The following is a 24,557-nucleotide window of genomic DNA, read 5'->3' as shown; positions in this document are numbered from 1 at the left end:
GGGCTCGATGCGGTATCCTAAACCATTTCATGATGACAATTCTCCATTACAGTATTGTGTTACTAGACTAAAATTGTCACCTTGTTATAGCATGAAAAAGACAAAGAATTTGGTTACTTATTGATCAAACACTGTATTTTTTAGGAACTTTTTCCAAGATGGAATATATTAGTTCTCCTTCCTTAGGAAATAGGAAATTATATGTAGATACACTGACGTTAAGTAATAGAGCACTAAAAAAGTCAGAATTGGATATATCGGGGATAAAGTGGTAAGTAGGGACATCATTTTTAGCCCTCCTATCAGTGATTCCTTTGAAGATCACTATAATCACTTTCTGCCCAGCATAATATGGCTGATTACAATCTAGACTACATCTAACAGCGGTGCAAATTCATAATGTCTATTAAAGACTAGAATGAATTTTCTGGAATTTTACAGGCTCTTTCCAAGAGTAAGGAATGTTCTAAAATAAAGAAATGACCACTATGGAAAGTTCTAAAATAAAGAAATGACCACTATGGAAAGTTCTAAAATAAAGAAATGACCACTATGTGCTCCTTTTAATCCCCACTACTTCAGCAACGCAGCTCTGGTGGTCCACAACAGTTCTACAGTGAAGATGTCTCGACTGCTACGGCCAACCATTTGGCCCAATATATGGCTTGCAAAGTCCACTGATTGGCTACAGCGGTCAGTTGACTTACAGACGGGAAGTCTTCACTACATAACCAGAGGTGTTCTTGAGAACGGAAGAAAAATTCAAGGGGTAAGTAGTTATTTCTTTATTATATAATATTTCTTCTGGCCAATTATTGTGTTTAAAATATTTAGATGGCACATAGATTTCCAATTATTTTCCACTATAAATATGTGCAGACATAAAAAAAATCTGCAAAAATTTGGCCATTAATCACATTACATTTTTGTTTTAGTCGTTAATCATATTTTTACCGTTTAAGTAAAAAAATTGTGACATACTAGTTGTAAGCAGGGGAAAAGGGAAGACAAGAGCAAAGACAGTCGTCAATGTGAAACGTCACCAAAATTCTGGAAATGTTAAGGTTTGCCATATCATTGCACGGCGCTCTTTTTTTTTTAGAATTTATTTTTACAAGAAAAAGAATAGTTAGTACAGTATCTCTTTAAAAAGAGTTGATGTTACAACGTAAACATGATCTATTACAAGTGGTAATCATGGTAATGTCCCTATCTGACATCATGACAGTGTGCAGCGTTACATGATGGAGCTCGACTTCGTAAACATAGTTCAATGTCAATAACACACACTTTATTCATTTTCCTTGTCTCTGCCATAAAAGTAATTTCAGGGAACATCTGTTGTAGATTTTGAAACAGATTTGTTTTAATGCTGTGTTTAACAAGCCTCTTTAATCTACATAGACTGATGCTAACAATTTTTTTATTATGTTATTTTGAAGATATCCTTTTTTTTTCTTTAAAATCTTCCTAAAAACATACAAAAATCAATACTATATAAGCAAATATGTTAATCACAGCTAGTTATATCTAATAGAGTGTGAACACAACCTACGGTTCTCAAACCATCCGCTCTCATGGTCATAGGAGTGACTGAAAAATTCAAGGGGTAAGTAATAATTTCTAAATTTTAAAATATTATTTTACTGACTGCTATAAAATCTTCTGGGCTTTGCCTATGGTAGAATTAAATGTGCGGTTTCAATCTTGTGATTTTAGATAAAATATTACAACTGTTAATTTAATTAAATAGGGGAACAAAATGAATGTACAAACTATGGCGAGCGACATTTTTATCAATTTCTCTTTCTTTCTTCAATAGTAACTAATGCTTGAAAGTGACCTTTCCAAAGGATTTCCTAATAACTAGATAGTTTGGTTAACCCTGCTGTTCTGTTCGGTCTGGGGAGACCTATTTTGAACTTTGGTATTTTTTGGGGTGTTCAAGATGCGGTTCTGAAACTTGTGGTTGATTGACTTAAATGAGGATGGGTCGGTCGGCCACGGGTTTCAGAGCCGCATCTTGAATATTTTAAAGAATATTGAAGTTCAAAGTCGGTCATTTTTGACCAACAGAACAGCAGGGTTAAGCATGTGTGACTGCTTTATGGCTGAAAGGTCAGATGCTTAAGTACTTGGGTTACGTGAAAGCTCTTTTTTTTAATTTTAAACACTTGGTTGATGCATGATGCTTAAATGGAATAAGAATCTCATTATTTAAGCCTCAACAAAAGACATATTTAGATAATGGAGTGATTACACTGATGACATGAATGATGACATCCTTTAACAGCTCAAAGGAGAAAATCTATGTTGGGCATTAACCACTTCCAGATTTTCTTTAGAGTTTTCACAGATTTGTTAACAATACATTTGCAAATACGTTTTAATATAAGGGCTTATTTCAGGTAGTTGCATCAAATTGTAATTTTATTGTTCTTTTTTGATCAGCTCACCACTGAAGCCATTAATATCCATCACTTTGCAGCCTGAACTGGACTGACAGGGGTGAAATCCAGTAGAAAACTTTCTCTCAATATTTCGAAGGGTAAGTGCCCACAACGTCTTTTTCAGACAGATTCCGCGTCCGAAAAAGCACTAACAAAAGTAAAAAATAATTAACATATGCACTGCAATGTCAAAACGACTTGCTGTGCATATGTTCTCTCTTTTGTAACTTCTTTGAACTTCTTCAGGCTTCGAAAGCTGTAAAGCGGCTAAAAAGCTGCAAGTTTGTACCCGCAAATTTCATAGAGCTAGTTGAAATTGGCATAAAAATGCCAAAACTTGCAAAATTGTTATGCAGACTCATGTTGGAAGCATTATGAAAATATTTTTCCGATTTTTCAAAGTGTGTTACGCCTGATTTCTGTCGTAAACACTTGGATGAATCGGGGCCTCAATGAATCTGGCACAAGTGACTGGTTGGTTCTTCAAGCGGCTTCCACTTGGAAGTCACCAGAAAAAAAAAAAACTGAAAAAAGAAGTAAAAGAAGGTGCTTTAGGAAAAACACCATCAGCACTTTACTGAAGTGATTCAAAAACTCCCTCAGGCACATACCCTTAAAATAGTGTTCTCAAGGTGCATCTTCAGGAGCACACCACTCCCAAGCCTCCCAGCTTTCTGCTTTGATGTAGATGTTGCGCTCCATAAAATTGAGAGTTTGGACCATTGGCATGGTTGTGCCACTGGCTTGAGCGGAGCTCTCTCCTAGGCTGAAAGCAAAGGCAGTTTTGCCTCTGGAACACGGAGAAAGGGCAGTCGGACTGAAGGTGTCCAGCTTCAGAGCAGCGCAAGAAGGCTTAAAAGCAATGATCCTGGTTGCGTTATATGCTCCTTGCCTAGGTAAATGGCCACTCAGACTGTAAAGTGGATGGTATCTTAGGTGATACCTTAGGTGAACCCTCCGTTCTTGAGATTTTTAAAAAAAGGGCTAAATTGCACAGTTGTTTGTTTTTACAAGCACGTTGCAAGTTTTGCCCATTTCGGAACTGGAGACATCCCCTTTAACAAACTCTGCCTTTTACTATTTGTTTTAGTAAGACAGACAACCTTTTTTAACCTAAGCCAGCAACATAAATGTACATTTCCTTTCATTTTACCGCCTCTCAGAGCTACTAGCGTGATTATACGTATACTTGTATATAATACACATTGGTTTTCAAATAATATGGAACCGATTTAGTAAAGAAAATACACAGGACAAAAAGTAGAGCCTGAAAAACAGCTTTTAAAAATCTTCTCCACCATACCAAACAAAAGAAAATGTAATAGAAACTATAAATCAGAATGTTGCATTGGTGATTTAATATCTCACAGACAAGAAATGTTCAGACTCGCAGCAGGATACAGAAGCCTATACAAATTGCAATACATACTGGCAGTGAAGCACTAAATTGACATCTCCTCCACAACGCTCACACAGGGTAGAAATGACTTGTTCATAGAAAATGTCATCTACATCAACTTATCCATTTGAAAAGCAAATGCAGATCTTTTTATAGGTGTTAAAACCGACATTGCCGCTTGTTCTAATGAAAATATTAGGTTGTGTACCAAAGTATAACAATGCAAATGCTATAATTACAGATGCTTAAGTATCTGTGGAACCCACAAAATTACGGACCAATTACAATTAACACATCTCTCACAGTCTGCACTGTTCCCGGTACAGATTTTGCTGGGGTTGTCACAAACCATCAGTACTGTACTGCTATTATACAGAGTCGGTGCTTTCTTAGCCACTGACAGGAAACATATCCTTAATTATTAACTATAGGTCCTTACATATCAATAATATCCCGCAGACCCATCTCTACCACAGATCATAATAACATAGAGGTAATAATGGACTAACACAGTAATAAATGCAATAACATCATAAATAATATATAACAAACATAATGGGGCAGCACGGTGGCGCAGTGGTTAGCACTACAGCCTTGCAGCGCTGGGGTCCTGGGTTCTAATCCCACCCAGGACAACATCTGCAAAGAGTTTGTATGTTCTCTCCGTGTTTGCGTGGGTTTCCTCCGGGCACTCCGGTTTCCTCCCACATTCCAAAGACATACTGATAGGAATTCTAGATTGTGAGCCCAATCGGGGACAGTGATGATAATGTGTGCAAACTGTAAAGCGCTGCGGAATATGTTAGCGCTATATAAAAAATAAAGATTATTATAATAACTAGAATGTGAGAATTCAAGCTTCTATACTGATCCACCACTAGACCTGGGCTAGAAAGAGAATAAAAAGGGTAAAGTACTTTGGATAACTTCATAAAAGGTCACTTACTAATACATTATGTAATTTACTTTGGTCTTTTTTAATAGAGATGAGTAAATCTATTCTAGTAGAATTTAATTCTAATTTTGCAAAAATCCACATTCTCCAGAATACAGATTTTTTTGTAACTGATTCACCACAAATTCAGCAAAATGGTACTGAACCTTAGGGACCCATAACAGGTTAAAAAAATAAAATGAATACACACCTCATCGCGTACCTTTCTGGCCACTTGCACTTTCGCTGTTCACTCTCCCCCATACAGTCCTTGGCACATGTACTTACCACTGCCATGTGCTGCATCTTCCCAATAGGCCAGGACTTCTGGCTGTGACTAGGCCCAGGACTTGCGTGTTGTAAGGTTGTGGTGATGTCGACAACATGCGCCGCATCCTTAAGATGTGCTCTGTACACATGCGCAGTGTCATCCCCGACCTAGTCGCGCCCAGAAGTCCCAGCCTAGCGCGAAGATGCAGTACAATGGTGCTAAGTGGTAAGAAGATACGCGGAGGACCATATGAGGGACTGTGAGCAACGGAGGTGAGCGGAAAGTTATTTTTCTTCTATATCCTACGTTTCTTATGCCCTAGGGGTCTGTAAAGACACCAGAGTATATTAAAGGACATTCAATTCACAAAGAATAGTTTTGCTGGGAATAAAATTTTCCGCAAAAGTTTGAATAATTCAAACGTCTTCAAAGGCACTCATCTCTACTTTTTAACTACATCATATAATGACCAAGAATCTGCAATTTCAATTTGTTCCACCAGATTCATGTAAATACTGCAAGAATAACTCAACACAAACCAACATATAAAAGTCACAGGTGCAAACTTTTAGGATTGCCCTACTGGTACGACAGTGAGTGCTATGCCTCCTTTTTACAACATACTCTTTCCTTGCCTCCTCCACGCCCCACCACACCTTTTGCACATGTCCCAAAACTGTGTTTGGAAGCCAAGAGACCAGTTTTTAGGAAGGCTTCAGCAGTGCCTGGACAATTTATCAACACTTTTGCACTTCTGAGAGTCCAGAAGGTCTATCTAATTTTTTTGAGTCTCCGGGATTTTTTGGGAAAGTTGTTGATTATGATAAAAGTATACAATTCCACTTTAAATTAAATCCTGATATATGACTAGGTCTGATAATCATTAGCCATCTATGACCCATTATTGATGTTCTATGACTTCTATGAGCTGTTAAAAGATAATAACTCCCCATTTATAGCAAATCTCTGCTGAAAACAATAGTTATATGTTATTTTATATTCATCATGTATGGTACCAATATTTTTTTCTAATAGGTTTCCAAATAACAAAATATTGGATGTAATGAGGCTCCCCACAGCAACACTCCAATGCCTGTAACATGCACGCTGCTGCACACGGTATACACCGCTGCCTCTCCTGTCCTTTCAATCTGCTTCCCAATATCTACTGCCTTTGTGTCACCCACAGTGTAGGAAAAACTAAGTCCAACATGAAGGGATGAGGGGAAGGGAGCCCAACACTAGGGAAGGGGGTAGTGGAAACCTCTAGGCAAATCCAAAGTCACCCTGTCTGCCCTAAATATCCCTATATAGGTTCTGCACCTATCGCTGAGCAGGAACTTAATCCCTGCCTGAACTTGGAAATAAGCCATGCTTAGAGAAGGACGGGGTTTGCACTAGTCAATCCCCACTAACACTAAAGAGAGTTGGGATAGACAAACAAGGGGAACACTTATCTTGAGTAGATTCAGAGATGTAACACAGACGTCCATCAGAAACATCAAAGAGGAAGATAGCCGACTGCTATAGCACCAAGCCTCAACAGGGGAAAATGGAAATATCACCTTCGATTCCCAGAAGCGGGCTGGGAGTCTATAAACACCCAGGTCCAGGTGTGCCAATTAGAGCCAGAGAAAGGCTGCCACTGGGTCAAAGAGTCAGAAGGGTTAAGAAGGTCAAATGCAGAGACCTTCTGCAGCTAGATGCAGTGCGAATGTCTGCAGCTTCTGACATACCTGTGACACTTTAGGCATAGATTTTGACAACCGAGATTATGTACAAACATTTTATTTTTTGATTAGGGGAAAAAACAAAGAACATGGGCAATATTAGGGAGTTTTAGGAATGATTTGACATGTCTGCTTGAGTTCATCTTTGGACTACATTATTAAATAACTTTACTGCTACAAGCAACAAACAACAAATATTGTGCTAAGTGCCCTGTGGATTTCATACAGAGTACTTCACATACCATCTCATTTACGATGCAGTCAACATCGCGCCGGCACAAATACTTATTTGCCATTTTGGCACATCTCGAATTCTAAAGACGTGTCTTGTGTCTTTATTGCATTCTCCACTGTTCCATCTGTTTTCAGTCAAGGAGAAATGGATATCTGTTTAAATCCTAATTTTAAGGGTTTAGAAGTCACATGCTTATTATTCCTGAGGATGTGGTCAGGCATTAATTTACTTTTAATGACCCGTTCAAAGCAATTATATTTTCATTAAGAAATTGTCGATTGATTAAAATGTCAGATACAAGCAGCAGACTGTTTACATCGTGGCACCGCGGTGCTCGCTTACAGTCCTGTAATGTACTTTACAGGATCAGGAGAGAATTAGGAAATTAGAGACTACGCGCTTACAGTTTTTCACTACAATTAATTACAATGTGGCCCATTTTATTACATAAAGCTGGATGAATGCTTTAATCGCTTACATATTTAAGGAAATTATTTCATTACTCATCCAAGGCATTGTGTTATTCATGCCTGCAGAACCATTTAAGTAACTTAAACCGTATGGCATATAATTTTTCCAAGGTGAGAAATTGAGAAAATGTAAGTAAATGCCCCCCTCAGAGATATTTTTGTGGAAAATAAACTTTTTACTACTTTATAAGACGTATACATGTCTGTGTACACAGTGAAGATGTATGTTCAAAGGGACATGACATTTGCAATGAATTGTAGAGCGGTGTTCAAACTGTGAAACTGGATCCTTTCAGTACTAGAGGTACCTGCATTACATTAGATTTTTTTTTTCCTTCACATCCTGAAATATTACCCTTTCGGTCTGTATGTAATTAAATGTAATAGTCATTGTGCATTAAAATGCACATTATAAGAACAATTGCCAAATGTCTTGAATTTGAAGACGAGGAGGGGGGGGATTCAATTCAGAAATACAAAATCTGATATCCCAATACAACAAAAATAAAATGCTTATGAAAAGCTTCTGTTGTTTTATAGTTTCACTGCATAATATGATCCCTAGTAGGCAAAAGTCACTGATCATAGAGATGAAAATTGCAATGGTATCATTTTCTTACTATAAAAGTTACTAGAAAAGCTAAAGAAAAACAACTTAAAGGGAACCTGTCACCTGAATTTGGCGGGACCGGTTTTTGGTCTTATGGGCGGAGTTTTGGATGTTTGATTCACCCTTTCCTTAGCCGCTGGCTGCATGCTGGCCCTTGCCTTGCGCAGGCGTGTACTACGGAGGACATAGAATGAACTTCAATCCAATATTGCGGCCAGCGGGTAAGGAAAGGGTAAATCAAACACCCGAAAACTCCGCCCATATGACCGAAAACCGGTCCCGCCAAATTCAGGTGACAGGTTCCCTTTAACTAAAATAAACCTAAAATACAGAACTAAGCGAGTAAATATCACCATTGCTTATTCTAAGTGAGTATTCACAAAAAAGTATTAGGACTACACCAAAGAAGTGAATGATCACAAAAGGGTCATATAAAAATATGGTATACTTTTTTTAATACATGCAATTAAAATATATTAAAACAGTGCAGTGCAGAACATATCAAAAAATAAGACAGTTCACGACAAACGTATTCCTAATACATATGTGTGGAAGTTGCAAGTCAAATTGCTATATTCTCATTAAACTAATCATATACAAAATGAGATCTGGTCTATATATCTATGAAATAGACCAATGAATGTATGAGTACTTAATAGGTAACTAGATTAACTGCATATATACGCAAAGCAACATGCCATAAAATGGAAAAATAGCATATCATTTAGGACCCCAGGATTCAGACATACGTTTCGCCCTTGGCTTTCTCAAGGAGTCAGCCCCTCCCTCACATATCTTATGAATACGTTTGTCGTGCACCTTCTTAATTTTTCTGTGTACTGCTCCCCACTATTTTAATATATTTGAAATTAATGTGTTAATAAAATGTATATTTTTACTATATTTTATATGTCTCTTTTGTGGTCATTCACTTCTTTGGTGTAGTCCTAAAATAAACCAATAAAAGTCCAAATGGAAACAATCTGAAATATACAACCATCAAAACGTCAATGTAAACCTTTATCCTACATTATAGTTAATGGTAGATCCAGAAGAAACGCAGAACTTCCAAACCTTCACTTGAAATTGACAGTGACGCCGGAGAGTGAATGGTAATATACAGCCAAAATAACATATTAGGTTAACCACAACTGATCTACAAGCTTGTCATAAAGTTATCACAGCATATGGACAAAACCTTATTATGCCTTGGCTTAGACACGTCAGGTAGACATTTCCCATTCTAAGCTGAATTCACAATGCAATATTGGCAGGTATGTGTTACTGAGATGGTTTTTATTTTGACTGGATTTTGGGTGCGGGATTTAGGAGCGATCATTAGAGTCTGAATTGGAAAGGTCACTCCTATACCCCAGTCTATACCCCATACTTACAGGTCTAATAACAGTCAGCTGGGTTAGCTCAGCAGTGTGATGTTAGGGTACCGTCACACAGTGCCATTTCGATCGCTACGACGGTACGATTCGTGACGTTCCAGCGATATCGTTACGATATCGCTGTGTCTGACACGAAGCAGCGATCAGGGATCCTGCTGAGAATCGTACGTCGTAGCAGATCGTTTAGAACTTTCTTTCGTCGCTGGATCTCCCGCTGGCATCGCTAGATCGGTGTGTGTGACACCGATCTAGCGATCTAGCGATGCGATCTAGCGATGCGTTCGCTTGTAACCAGGGTAAACATCGGGTTACTAAGCACAGGACCACGCTTAGTAACCCGATGTTTACCCTGGTTACCAGCGTAAAAAAAACCAAACAGCACATACTTACATTCTGGTGTCCGTCAGGTCCCTTGCCGTCTGCTTCCCGCACTCAGTGACTGCCGGCCGTAAAGGGAAAGCAGAGCACAGCGGTGACGTCACCGCTGTGCTGTGCTTTCACTTTCACTTTACGGCCGGCAGTCACTGAGTGCGGGAAGCAGACGGCAAGGGACCTGACGGACACCGGAATGTAAGTATGTGCTGTTTTTTTTTTTTTACGCTGGTAACCAGGGTAAACATCGGGTTACTAAGCGCGGTCCTGCACTTAGTAACCCGATGTTTACCCTGGTTACCCGGGTACCTCGGCATCGTTGGTCGCTGGAGAGCTATCTGTGTGACAGCTCCCCAGCGACCACACTACGATTTACCTACGATCACGGCCAGGTCATATCGCTGGTCGTGATTGTAGGTAAATCGTATAGTGTGACGGTACCCTTAGGCTGGAGCTGGAGAAAGACCGTTCATGGGTGACAGTCTATGTTAGAAACTGAGAAGTGTAATACCAAGTTGGTGAGACCGTATAATTTACTTTGCCTCACCCAGAAAAAGGACTGTTTTGTTATTTATTTGTGCTGAAGAAAGGACTGTTCTGTTATTCCTTTGTGCTGTAGAAAGGCTCTTTTCGTTTTGGAACTGAAATTTATGAAGGACAATAAGCTTTATTCTGTTTTGATATAATTCCCCAGTGTCTGTATGTATCAAAGCTGCTACCAGAGAGCTAAAAACCTTACAGTGTATATTAAACAGCAATTATAACTACAGAGGATTTGCACCTTTCACAACAGTACATGACCCACTCTGACCATCCAAAAAGTTGAGATGTATTGTCCTGCAGGCCATGCGTTCTAGGCTCTTTTTCTTCACTTGCTTGATGATAGTCAGGAGACCACCATAAACATTAGATGGTTGGTTGGTCGTACCGATAGGTTCAACATTATGTCTGACCATCTTATCTTCTACTAACTTAAAACCCAAGTACCTGTTAATGGTAACTTAACTCAGGACATATCTTAATGCCCTTATACACATTAGATGGCATTGTTCAGCCATATCGGCAGACTCTCCCATACACAAGAGTACTCGTTCAGTATTCTTCATGAGATGACATATCAGCCAGTAGCTTATTTCCAGAAGAACAAAGCAATTGGCAGTCACCCCGGACACATTAGACTATCGGTCAAATCTGTTGATATGAGCAGGTTCAGATGACATTAGTCTAATGTGTATAGGGGCCTTTAGAATTTATGAAACCTTGTCTTTGGATGAGCTCAGGTAATATCTATATATAGAGTACAACTTACTATCAGTTTCCACATATAAATATCAGGATCTAATGTTACAGCACAAAGGAACTAACACAATGCTTACCTTTCATAATGCCTTCGAGTGCAGGTGGCAGCACTAGTGCTTCCAGGATTTCCACCCAATTCATCGTAAATATGTTTCCATTGCCTCCGAGCTGTAATCTGTATGAAAGCAAGAGGCGTATTTATTTTAATTTTAATGTTCTCTATATTATGGTTTGCAGAGTGCACATTTTACACCAGACAAGAATAACATTGTAAAATTATCTAGGAGAACATTTTATAGAGCGGAGCGCTGTATGATCCATAGATTCAAGACTCTTCAAACAAATTATTGGCAGAAGAGTTATTACCCTGCCCTAGTTTCTGTAAGCCTCGGAGGGGGTTTATTACACTTGACTACATCTTCACTCTCATATGTTTTCAAGACAAAGAACCTGATTTACACTTAGTCCAGAACAGCAACGGGAAAATAAATTTCGCATTTCAGCAGCAGTTGTGAAATGTCAAAGGTAAATATCAGCCTTTAACCTCTTCCTGCCTGCAAAACACTCATTCACTTTAGAACCATGTTGCTAAAATATCAAATTAATAAGAGAATACAATGCTCTATTGAATGTAATGTTCATTTGGAAGTTTTTGTTTATTTTCGCTCACTTTGTGGTTCAGATGCAGAGAAATAATGTACTGTAATTAGTGGATGGCACCACTTTCCAAAACTACTAAGAATAATACATTTTAAGCTTGGCATAGTCTGTATAGATAGAAGAAAATGTATACCTTAAAATGGATGTAGAGCACTTTTAACTGGTATCATGTCATGATCAACCACAAACTGGTGACAACTGACAACCAAAAATGATTTCACCAAAAATTCTATTAGATCATCCATAGTACTGATCGAAAACGTTAGGTCATTGCATAACAAGTGGGATGCGTACATCCATATGAATGTGGGGCAAATGGAGCAGAATTTAAGAAAATCTCAGTATTATTTATTTAAATAAAATGTAGTCTACGGTTTCGCAGTAAATTACTGCATGAGGTTTGTCAGATTGCAAATCTACAGGATTTTTGGTGATTTTGAGATGGTACTGTCAACAAACTGATATTGTGTAAAAAATCATGGGTGAAAAATACAAAATGCAATTTTAAAAAGGGTTCAAACAAGGCTGCAATTTTTTATCTATCCATGAGATATAAGATCCCAATTAACCATTAGAATGGGTGTATAAAGTACCTTACATTAATGGAGAGGCAATCAAGTAAACTGTTCTATTTGAAGCCTATAGGACAGAGCTAGGCAAGTACAGCGCTTAGATATCTCACTAAATTTCATAGATTTTAAATGGATACATGGCGATTCACATGTTTGATTCATTGGTTCAAAAGACTGGTGGGAGTCCTAGTGATTAGCAACTTATTACCTATCCTTTTATTATGAAACCAAATACATAGCTGTTGGCTAAATGATGGTTCTGTCGATCGTTCAGCCAACAGCTTTCTCTCTTTACTCCTCCATACACAGAAGTACTCGGCTTGTCCTCCATGTGACAGCCGATGCTACACTTTACTTATGGCGGCTTATCTCACCAAAAACAAAAGGATTTAGCAATCTGAATAAGGACACACCAGATCCTTATCCACCTAACATCATCTGACGAGGGAGAATTGGGAAGCTCCCATACACATTAAACTTTCAGCCAAGCCCACCGATATAGGGAGGTCCAGTCGACGTTAGTTTAATGTGCAAGGGTCATTAACTCTATAGCAAAACAAATCTAGTAATTGGCACGGATTCTAAAGAAATTAGATAATATTTTTGTGATTAAAATTCCTTTTTCTACTACTTTGAATCAATTTTCATTACTGAACAGATAAAATGATGAAAGAAGGTGAAGGTATACAGAGTAATGCTTCTTTTAGGAGTCAGAGAGATCTGGAAACAAGTCCTCACCTTATGAATGGCGCTCACTTCTCATGTGTTCCTCTTTTGGACCCTACTTTACTCTCTCAGATGAGGAGGAGATGGAGAAAAAAAGTCTCCAGCTTCTCCATACTGTGAGTTCAGAAATGTCATCTGAGTGCAGTCCGATGTTTTCCATGGATTCATTGATCTGCATGGCAGAGCGCAATCCGAATATCGGATTGAACTTGGGCATATTACCATTTTTCCTTATCCGAGGAAAATATTGGACATGTGCATGGCCCCATAGAATAACATTGGTCAGAGTGCCATCCGATGTTTTGTTGGATCACACAAAAATACGGTCATGTTTAGGAGCCCTAAGGCCAAATTCCTCACCCCCCTCTGAAAATCCCAAGTTGTGATCCAATTCATAATTTATTGCATGTACTATGTAATAATTCAGAATCAGATGATATTTCTTAATATCGCTACTATTCTGTACATTAAAAGGCAAGAAAAATTAGACCTTTCTCAAGTGTAAATGTCCTACTTTAACCACCCAAAAAGTCAGGTTGTGTTATAGACTAGACTAAGAATGGTAGTCTCTTTTTCTTCAATTACTACTAAACTAAAATACTGGCCAAATAAAGTACCGCATTTTCCGGCGTATAAGATGACTTTTTGACCCCTAAAAATTGTCCCAAAAGTCGGGGGTCGTCTTATACGCCGGGTACGGCGTGTGCAGGGAGCGATCCTGGATGTCGGCGTGTGGTTCCCAGGGTCTGGATGAGAGGAAACTCTCCTTGAGGCCCTGGGATCCATATTCATGTAAAAAATAAAGAATAAAAATAAAAAACATGGATATACCCACCCTCGGACGGCCCCTGGCTCACAGCGCTGCTAGCGTCTGCCTCCGTTCCTGAGAATGCAGAGAGTGAAGGACCTTCGATGACGTCGCGGTCAGGTGACCGGTCGCCTGACCGCTCATGTGACCGCGACGTCATCGAAGGTCCTTCACTCTCTGCATTCTTAGGAACGGAGGCAGACGCTTGCACATATGAGAGGCAGGGTCCGTCGGAGGGATGAGTATATCCATATTTTTTATTTTTATTCTTTATTTTTTACATGAATATGGATCCCAGGGCCTGAAGGAGAGTCTCCTCTCCTCCAGAGCCTGGGAACCACACGCCGTATAACATGACTGGGTGTATAAGATGACCCCCGTCTTATACGGCAGGCATATCCCAAATTCCATATTTTAGATGGAAAAGTTGGGGGTCGTCTTATACGCCCAGTTGTCTTATACACCAGAAAATATGGTATATGTCGGGCACCACGTTTATATTCCAGATGCCAAAACGGATTGGTCAGACTCTAACTTGCGGAAAGGATTATAAAGTTTTCTTTGCAGATCTTCCATAGTGCAGTATAACACATAACCTCATGTCCTAGAACTGTCTACTTCACGAACCTCGCATCTTATGTTTATACGTATGTGACGTTAAGAGGGAAACTATAGCTGTGATTAGAGGATCTCACAATTAAACAGGAATAAGCTCCGTTTAATCAAAGCAGGATCTGGAAACAATTAGCCTTGACATTTTTCATTTTTCTAGTGGAGTTGTCATCTGTGAGTGTGCATTACAGCTGAACGGTTTACATTGGAGAACAAAAAAAAAAAATTAGAAATAAAAAAAAAAGGATCTTAATCTTTTCTGCCTTATCTAATGTTTTCTTGGTTCAAAGAACATAATGTTCAGTCCGTGACCATCAAAATGTATTTGTGAGCTAAATATAGAGCTCTCATGTCAGATAGCATTAGTTATTAAAAAACCAGCGCGGAGAATTTTCTGAATAACTGATAACTTCCTGTTTATCTGCTCGTGGCATTTTACCCATTAAGCTATTTTATACTACAATTAAAGCTCATAAGTGCAAAACCCAATTTCTTAATGGCCGCTGCTGATAATGTTTTAAAGCTTTTAAATACATTCCACATTATTAGACATGAGCAGATGTCAGGTATTTTGCCAAGTGAAGTTTTCTTTTTATACAGTCTTGGCGGCTTAAACAATAATAAGTTCTTTCTTAACATGGGAAAAAATTACAGACCCAACTAATTTCCTTGACGGGGAAGAGTTACATGTGTTTTCCACTTGTACATTTTTTTTACGACAAGTTTACAATACTTCTAAAGCTGGAATTAATCAGGCGTCTCTCCAAGGCTATTTCAATAAACCCCCTATGTGAATTGCTATTCTGAAATATTGTTTATTTTAGCTTTTACTCCAAATTCGCTAAACAGAGAAAAAGTTAAATTTCACAATTCACTCCGCTAGCGCAATCTCACGAGCTAATACATTATTTTCACTGGTATTCACTGGTGAGAGATTCCACCCAACAGGAAAATTTATTTGCGCAACATAAATTTTGGTAAACTGAGAATAGAAAACATATAAAAGTAGAGGACTGATTGTATTCAGAATTGGGTACTAAACTGATAAGAATTGGAGGGTTTTACTTCAAATTTTGGAATCCTTTCATTTTTTGGTGTTAAATAACTTCATATAGTACATGTTCTAACATTTATCCTCTGGTTGTCAGGTCCCAATGGCAACTAGAAATTCAGCTCTTTGACATAAATATGGGATCAACCTCCATAGATATATTATGGCATGCAAAGAAGGCGTTCAGTAGAGGGATAATAGCGAAGGAGATCTGCAAAACTAAAGCTAAATCTAAACTATCAACATATAAGCTTCAAGAGGAAGTGAATAAGTCGGAACACCTATTTATTAGAGAGTCATCAAGATGACAGTGGGAAGAGGGACAGAAATTATATGCAAATCGTTTATTAAATAGGGCCGAGAGCAAGAGAAACTCAGCTCTGGCAACCGGGGTCATCTCCCTGTCCTATATGCATATGGTGGCCTCTATTAGTTGATACTAACAAAGACAACAGCCAATAGACAGCTCATGGTATGCAGTTTCGTGCTACCAAAAGCCCATTTCCGAAGCATGTGGAATGTGAGTACATGGAGGAAATGAGGACTTTGTTGTGACTACTACAAGCCAAAATAAAGAAGAGATAGGGACTGACTGGTGCGATGACTATCAGAAGTGAGGGACTGCTGTGACTAATGGGGAAATGGACTGAAAGCCCTGTGGAAACTAATGAGGAAGTGGAGAGGAGTCCCTGTTTTAACTACTGGGGAAGTAGAGGTCTTAGGTGACTGCTTAGAGTTCTCCGGTCTAAATTCATAAGTCTGCAGTCACTCTGTGTGACTGCAGAGTTCTGAATTCCCCCCCTGTGCGGAATCCACCCATGCGTAATGAATACTACTGTTCAGAGTCCGACTAGTGGGTGCGACCTTGCTCCATACACTTGTTTAGAGGTAGGCCGTGTCCACTATAGACAGCAGAGCCCAGTGGATGACCACGTCACTAGATAAGACATGGCCTCGTTCTATACATGTGTATGGAGTGAGGCCGAGCACACTAGTCGGGTTCTGGCCAGGAGTATGTTTAATGCATACATATCCTCCAGTCCTGGTTCAGAAACCGGCAAATACTTGCACCAAGCATGAGTTGTTACTGGTAACCCCAAGGATGATTTATTCTTTTTTGTAGGGATGGGCGACTGTAGGTAGCATAATCAAGTACATGTAAGATCAGGCTTGACCATCCTTGGTTTCCATGCATTTGGCTTTTTTTCCAATTGTTTATAGCTTTTAGTTTTTATGTACAGTATTTTCTTTTAAATCAATAGTTCATCATTGAGGCCTTCCAGTATTATTGTGACATCTACCATTTCAAACTAGACCTCTTTATTTCACAGGCATGTAGTGTTCAAATATGGCCATAGACTTTATTGTGTCTCCTCGGGTAATTGGATCACTATATTCGGTGCTATGAGAGATGCGAAAAACAATGAAATATTCAGAACACTTACTGTTTCATATCCTCCCAGTTTTTGAGCAGCTTGAAACATAGTCCAAAGGTTAACTGTTAGAAGGACAATAGGTATTTAGATAAGCATTGCATTAACCAGAGCACTTCAAACAAATACATATTAAAAGATAACAGCAAATGCATGCCAAATGGATCAAAACACAGAGATGTAGATAGAGTTTACAGTTACTGAGAAAAGATCAGCTTTTCTTGCAGTCTAAGCAGATGTATAATATTGTAAAAAATTAATGAAAACGGCACACAGAAAGACTTGGAGCATGTTGTTTATAGGTCATTTTGTACAGGCTTTATGGCTTCATAAGTAGAAATGAGCGAATATGTTCGGAAATGAATTTGCCATATTTGTGCCATATTGGTACCATATTCATGCCAAATTTATGTTTGACAATGGTTTCAGAACACATTTGATCATTTCTACTCCTGCTAAATCCAAAGGCGTTCAGCGAATATTGCAAAAACAATATTTGCCGGCGATCGTAATCCTCCCGAATATTTAAAAATTTACTCAACTCTATTCATAACATAAAAAAGTAGTCTAAGATACATTTTTTTTTAGATTTTTCTCAACATACAGCAAAACAATACAAAAAATACAAATACAAAAAATTTAGAAAACGTAATAATACAACACAAACAAAAATTGATACCAGCAGACACAACACACATCCTGTTCTCTACAAACTACACAAGTCCTGTTTACTAATAGCAGATTAGAGGAAGTGTGACTTCCACAACTTGCTTTTCATTTCAAATCTATTTTTGAAAAACTGTAATGCTTTTTATTTTTAATATAATGTTATATGCCCCACGTGGAAAAAAAATACACAATCTTGCTGCTTTCTTGCACTTCAGGTGAATAGTTTGTACTAAATTATACATCAAAAAGTACCATATTATATTAGCAGCATCTTAACAATAGTTTTTATAAAGTATTCCGGTTCGTGCCAGGCAATTTAAAAGGGATTTTCCAACTTCTCTAAGTATATTTTTGGGACATACAAAGCATTCTAATTAAATTTGGTCCTCCATTAGTTCCTGTTGACAGTTATGACACATAGGTCATGAATCACCAAGACTGGCGTTTTGCATGCTTGTATTAATGAGGGTCATGTAGGAATAGGGTGGCGCAAATTGATAAAAAGGCGCAAGCCACTTAATGAATTTGGCACTTCTTATCAATGGCATGCACCTCTGTGAACCTGACCATTAAAGTTACTCTAGTCATTGCCAGGAGTAACATTTGCCGCCACTATTGAAGAATTATACAAGCAGGCAAATATACAGTTCCTCCCATTTTGGCAGATGTTTCTGAAGCTGGTATAAAAACTTGCAATTTCACATTGTGTAAACTTTGTGTTTTATGCCACTTTTCTGGCCACAATCTTACCCCAAAACAGCCAACTGCAACCGAGTGTTGTGATAGTACTTAGGATCACAGTGGCCAGTGAATGGCTGCCGTGGTCAACTATGAAATGAAGACACATTGCTAGCTTTCTACGACAGGAAGATACTTGAAAGGTGAATATATTATTGTATATTTTTTAATTTTATCACTGAAAGGAATTTAAAATTAATTTTGAGTGTTTCGAAAACCTCATTAAATCTTCATTCAGCTCCATTTTTCACATATATGTTGTATCGGATAAAACACGTGCCCATTTTAGTCTACGGGCAGGATTATATGTCTATTTGAAGACTGTGGCACTACGAGACTCGACAGTGTGAACTTCAGGCCACCGCCGGTAACAGCTGACCGGTGGGGGTGCCAGATATCACACCCCTACTGTTGAGATATCCTTTGGATAGGCCATCAATAAGAAAGTAGTGGCAAAACCTTAAATAATTTACAAATTTGTGATAGAACATTTAACCCAAATTGCAAATACAGACATTTGTGTAGACAGAACTGAAGCCTCTGTGCCCACAAATCTCATACGTGGCTACTTTTCTTGATTGGAAACAGATTTAGCCAGCATTATTCATGGGATAATTCTTTAGAAAGTCAACAGTAAAGGAGAAAAGATTATAATTTCTCCCTGAAATTCTCGAGTCATCTGTTTTCATCCTGATACAATAGGTAAGGAATCGTTACTAAAGGAACAGAAAACAGTTACTGTAATCCAGTTACAATCATCGGCCCTTATCCACTTTCTAAACGCACACTGTTGGCCTTGCTTGCTCACTTCTTGATAAAACCCATCAAATTAAAAGCAGCTTCATCGCACGGGACTTAAGCCCTATTTATGTCATTCTCTCTTGTTTACGGAGAGTTCAAGAAAATTAAAATTAGAGAACGCGCCCTTCAACACAAAACAATTTGGAACCTTCCAATCTTTTTCAAATCCATTAACAGATTTGCTTAGGCCTTGATTTAATCTAAATCAATGCATAATGTAACAGAGCCGCTCACTGCTCTTCTACTGCACACAGCCAGTTTAATGACAAACACTGTAATCATCGGCAGTTATTCAGGTTTATCATGGCTGCCAGGGCTCGGCAGCAATCAGTGCCAATTAGGTATGTAAATTGTTATGTAAAACATGTAAGGAGTGACATTCCTCATAAAAGTAACACATGGTTCTAATGACGGAGGAAAATATCTCCAAGAGCACGTGTTTCAAATTTTGGGAAAGGGTGAGAGTTGTTGGAGTTGGAGAAACAAAGTCATTATAATTGCAGATCATTCTCTCTCATTCATATTGACCATTATAGACCAGTAATCACTACACTACATCTATTCAGTTACTAACCTTAAGCCACCCCATACATTTAAGATAGCCGATGGCCGAACAATGGTTCAGTCGATTGTTCGGCAGGCGGTTATCTCACCTGACTGTCCCATACACAGGAGTGCTCGCTCTCTTCTTTATCAGAGAGTCGCTCCTTGACATCTATGGCAGTGATTTATCTCTCAAACAACAAAAGGATCTGCAGCCTGAAATCGGACATGCCGAATCCCCCCCAACAATCAACTGTGGGGGTCCGCATACATAATAGACTATCAGCCGAACCTGTCGATATAGGCGGATACGGCGGACATAATCTAATGTGTATGTGGGCCTTTAGACTAATACAAAGCACAAATCCACCATAATTATGTAGAAATAAAAAAATGATTGCTTTACCCATACAAAACATCTTTTTCTATATATTTTAAATTTTATGATTTAATTTTTTTTAATTTTGTTCTTTGCTAATCATGAAGTAACCACAAATCCATATAATTTTAAGCACAATACTAATGAAAACAGATCAATCAGGTCTTCTACGCTCCCTTTCCTGCAAGCAGCATGGCGTAAAAACAGAGATGATGAGCTTGGTAGTATATTGGTTCCTATGCTTTGACTTTTTTGTGCATGCAAAATCTGTGTAACTGCTGTTGGGACTCAGTGGAAGCCTGTGAGTCCGGCTTTCTCTACCGACAATGATTGGTTGGATCTCTAACTGTGGGTGGGTAGCAGAAGCAGGACTCACAGACTCACTTTATTAGTTTTGGAAGCATTTTGTTTGTTTTACTTGCTTATATAGCGCCATTAATTCCACAGCGCTTTACAGACATAATCACTGCTCTCCCCATTGGGGCTCACAATCTATATTCCCTATCAGTAGTTTTTTTTGGAGTGTGGGGGGAAACCTGAGAACTCAGAGGAAACCCAAGCAAACATGAGGAGAAAATACAAAATCCTTAAAGATGTTGTCCTTGGTGGGATTTAAACCACTGAGCCACCGTGTTGTCCATGCACTTTACATGAAGATATGAATTTATTATGCTTTGCTTATATAGCGCCATTAATTCCACAGCACTTTGCTGTCCCCATTGGGCTCACTATCTAAATTCCCTATCAGTATGTGTTTGGAGTGTAGGAGGAAACCGGAGAACCAGGAGGAAACCCATGCAAACACGGGGAGAACATCCAAATTACTTGCAAATGTTGTCCTTGGTGGGATTTGAACACTGGGCCCCAGCACTGCAGGGTTGCAGTGCTAACCACTGAGCCAAGGAATACCCTGTATTCCACAGCATTATGTCTTCCACTCCATCCTGTGTTCCCTTGAGATCTACTTTAAGCCCAAGACTGGAATGAGAAGACACTGCCTTTCTTTTTGTTCACTCAGTTCTGGCCAGTACATTTTAAAGTCGATCACATATGCAGTAAATAATGATATCGCTGTCATCAGACATATAAGATGTATGTAAACTGGGACTCTATGGTTAAAGAACCACCAGGACCTAAATCCTGACACACACGTAAAGTGCAAAAACTTTTCATTAAGTATAACAGAAGCATTTTGTTTAGTAAGTATTAAAGTTATCTCAGTCTTCTTTCTGCTAAGGTGTTATGAGGTTACAGATCATTTTGAAGTTCGGTTGGTAACAATTGTCAGACTATCAGGAGTTCTGAAGTCTGAGATGTTGGATTAAAGGGGTTGCCAAATCAAGATAAGTGCTAAATAACCCACAGAAACAGCACAGATTTACATAGATGACATCTTCCACACCAAAAGGTTACGAAATACTAAAAGTAATGCGCTTTTATAACAACATAAAATTGTCTCAGTAATGTTAATATTGTTATACGGCACATGCTTCTCATTAATATGAACTAGCAAGTGCTTTATATTACTGAAAAATGACACGAAGCACAAATTTCGAACTCTTTGAATATCATAAGTTGCGGTTACACAGTTTGTGCAGCTCAATCATTCTCCGTAATATCGAGAACATGACCCAAGTGTCTACACTCCATTGTAGGTTGGAAAAAAAGGCAAATACAAAAGCCAAAAATATACTAAAGGTAGAAAACATAATGAAACATGGGCGATAACAAGCTCTAACCAGGCAGTAATATGTACATTAGTGCTTGTTCAGAAAGACTATACGCAACAAAGTCAAAATATGATAAATTACTAAAAACAAGTAGTGAAGACACGTTAGTAAAAAAAAGTCTCCGCTCCATTTGAAAAAGTCACTAAGAAAGTTTATGATTCTGACAACTTATCAGACCATATAAGAGAAGAATCCAAGAGCTGACTACAATTTACATGTAATAAAGTAATAAAAATCCTGTACTTACTTTGCTTAAAACCTAAATATGGTATCCTCTCAATGGGTGTTTTCCGCTCTTTCATATATTTATACAGTTCTACTAGAAATGCCTGCTCATCGGCTTTGCCCTCGTCAATCTTACGTCGTTCTACTGCTGCAGCCACATTGGGTTTATCCTCTGTTATGATTTTCTTGCAGTTGCCGTTGGCAGTCTTGGCTTTTGGCAGCACTGTCTTAATTTCACACTTTACCTAAAAAGAATCGAGCACAGTGCATGAGCTTTAGTGCCATAATGTTCTATTCCATAGACGAAATACATAGACAGCAAGCAGCGACAGGGTCATAGGCTCCAAAAACTCATCAATACATGTGAGGAGCGAAGGCTAGCTAGTCAAGTCCAATCCCACTCCATGAGCTACTATTCTGTACAAAATACTTAAAAAAAAAACAAAAAAAAAAAAAACAATTGTCATGGAGTATACAGTATAGTATGCGTTCAAGTCCCCTAAGGGGACTAAATTATACCGTAAAAATAAACAAAAAAATTACAACATTTAAATCCTCCCCTTCTCCTCAGTTAAAATAAAAAAATAAAAAAATGGGATACAGAGGTAGATTCTTCTCTGCCCCGCTCATAAAATTAGAAGTTTAATTAAGTAATCCAATGAAAAAGTGGCTTTATCCAACGCGTTTCGGAGCACCACGGCTCCTTCATCAGGATACCACATAGAATGTACCTGGTATCCTGATGTCATAAGAGGAAAAACAAATGCAGTAAAACGTGATCAAAATGTTATAAGTAACCCAAATTGGTGCAGGAAAAGATATCAAAACCAAGTCCTGAATGGAAAAATAAAAACGAAAATGTCTCCACAAACCAAATTTTATTTTATTTTACAAACTTCTGAATTTTTTTTCACGCCTAAAATAAATTAAATAAATAAAAATATGCAAGTTTGAGAGTGCTGCAATTGGAATGACCTGGAGAATTATATTGAGAGTTCATATTTTCCAAAAAATTAATACCGTAGAAAGCCAAACCCAAAAATCAGTGGCGGAATTGTGTTTACTCACTGCAGGTTTAGACTACTTTCACACTAGCGTCGGAATCTCCCCGTCGCAATGCGTCGTCAATACAAGTCTATGGGGAAAAAACGCATCCTGCAAGCACTTTTGCAGGATGCGTTTTTTCTGCAAAACGACGCATTGTGACGGATTGCAGTTAACACTAGTGTGAAAGTAGCCTTACATTGCACAGTTTGGAGGGACGCCATTTCAATTTTCGACTCAGGTAGCAGGAAAGTTAAAATTAGTCACGTGGTTTCTTATTGGTACACAAAGACCAAGAGGAAAAGAGGAGAGACATTTTTTGTGTTTGCGTTGCAGCAATTGTGTTTTTTCAGAAGTTGGATAACCCCTTTATGGTTAGCTATGATGGAATTGTGTTGCTCAGTGAGGACTGGTCGGAGCACGTGCTAACCCTGTCTACCACCGAAATTACCTACTTATAACTGAGCAATTGAAGAGCAATAGAAGGAGGCCTGGTCTTGTGACTGTGTTATACCTCATTGTGTGGACAGCCGGAGGCATAAACATCACTTACTTGGGGAAGAAGACAATCTGGTAGAGGCATTGTGAAGCTCTCAGCAATGTTCTGCTGGAGCCCCTTGGGTCATGGCCTCCATGTGGATCTTACAATGGCACCTACCACAACAGTGTCACAGCCAAAAAACACTTCTACATGAGGACGGTATTTGTTACGGCACTAGACACCAGTCAGGTTCTTGTGTCCCACCACAGTGCTAACATTGTCCAGGAGTGGTTTGTAGAAAATTATAGTGTTGACTTGGCCTCCAATTTATAGTGGTATATAGTACTAAAGGGAAATTTAAAAAATATATATAAAAATTTGAACTAACCCTCTTTTCCCCCATTAAAAAAATAATAAAACAAAGTGAAAGAAAAAACATATGTGACATTGCCGCATCTGTAAAAGTCCAATCTATCAAAATATAAAAGGAATTAACCCAATCACTAAATGGTGTGAAGAGAAATCAAAGCACCTACAAATGCAGCTTTTCAGTCGCCACAAAACATAAATAAAATGCAATAAGAAGTGAGTGAAACGTATAGATCCCAAAATGGTCCCAAAAAAACTGCGGAATAATGGGGTTCTTTTTGCACAATTGCACCACACTGACTTCTACATTTTTTTCCCAGTAAAATGAATGATGTCACTGAAAAATAAAAAAATTAAAGCTCTCATACCTTAAAAAAAAAAAAAAAGTAAAAAACAGTAAAATAAAGTAAAAAAAAAAAGCTATGGCTCTTGGAAGAAAGGGAGGAAAAAGACGAAAGCGTAAAAATGGAAAGGGTCAGGAAAGGTTGTATTAAACTATACCCAACTCTCATAACTATTGTGCCCAGAGTTTTGCTTTTTTGGGACAAA

At 38.4% G+C, this 24,557-nt stretch overlaps 1 protein-coding gene across 2 annotated transcripts in view; it reads right to left on the bottom strand.

Moving 5' to 3' along the window:
- Nucleotides 1-24,557, bottom strand: part of ARID5B (AT-rich interaction domain 5B) — a 339,225-nt gene that overhangs the window by 42,963 nt on the left and 271,705 nt on the right. For both annotated transcript variants that reach the window (XM_069753619.1, XM_069753620.1), the window contains 3 exons: nt 22,137-22,359; nt 17,042-17,094; nt 11,245-11,342 (listed from right to left, as the gene is read on the bottom strand). In XM_069753619.1, coding sequence (XP_069609720.1) covers nt 11,245-11,342; nt 17,042-17,094; nt 22,137-22,359 — 374 coding nt within the window. The remainder of the gene's footprint in view (nt 1-11,244; nt 11,343-17,041; nt 17,095-22,136; nt 22,360-24,557) is intronic.

The sequence above is a fragment of the Ranitomeya imitator genome, chromosome 2 (genome assembly GCF_032444005.1).
Source record: "Ranitomeya imitator isolate aRanImi1 chromosome 2, aRanImi1.pri, whole genome shotgun sequence".
Lineage (NCBI taxonomy): Eukaryota > Metazoa > Chordata > Amphibia > Anura > Dendrobatidae > Ranitomeya > Ranitomeya imitator.
The sequence above is the reverse complement of the archived record's forward strand: the minus strand, read 5'-3'. Positions and strand labels throughout refer to the sequence as shown.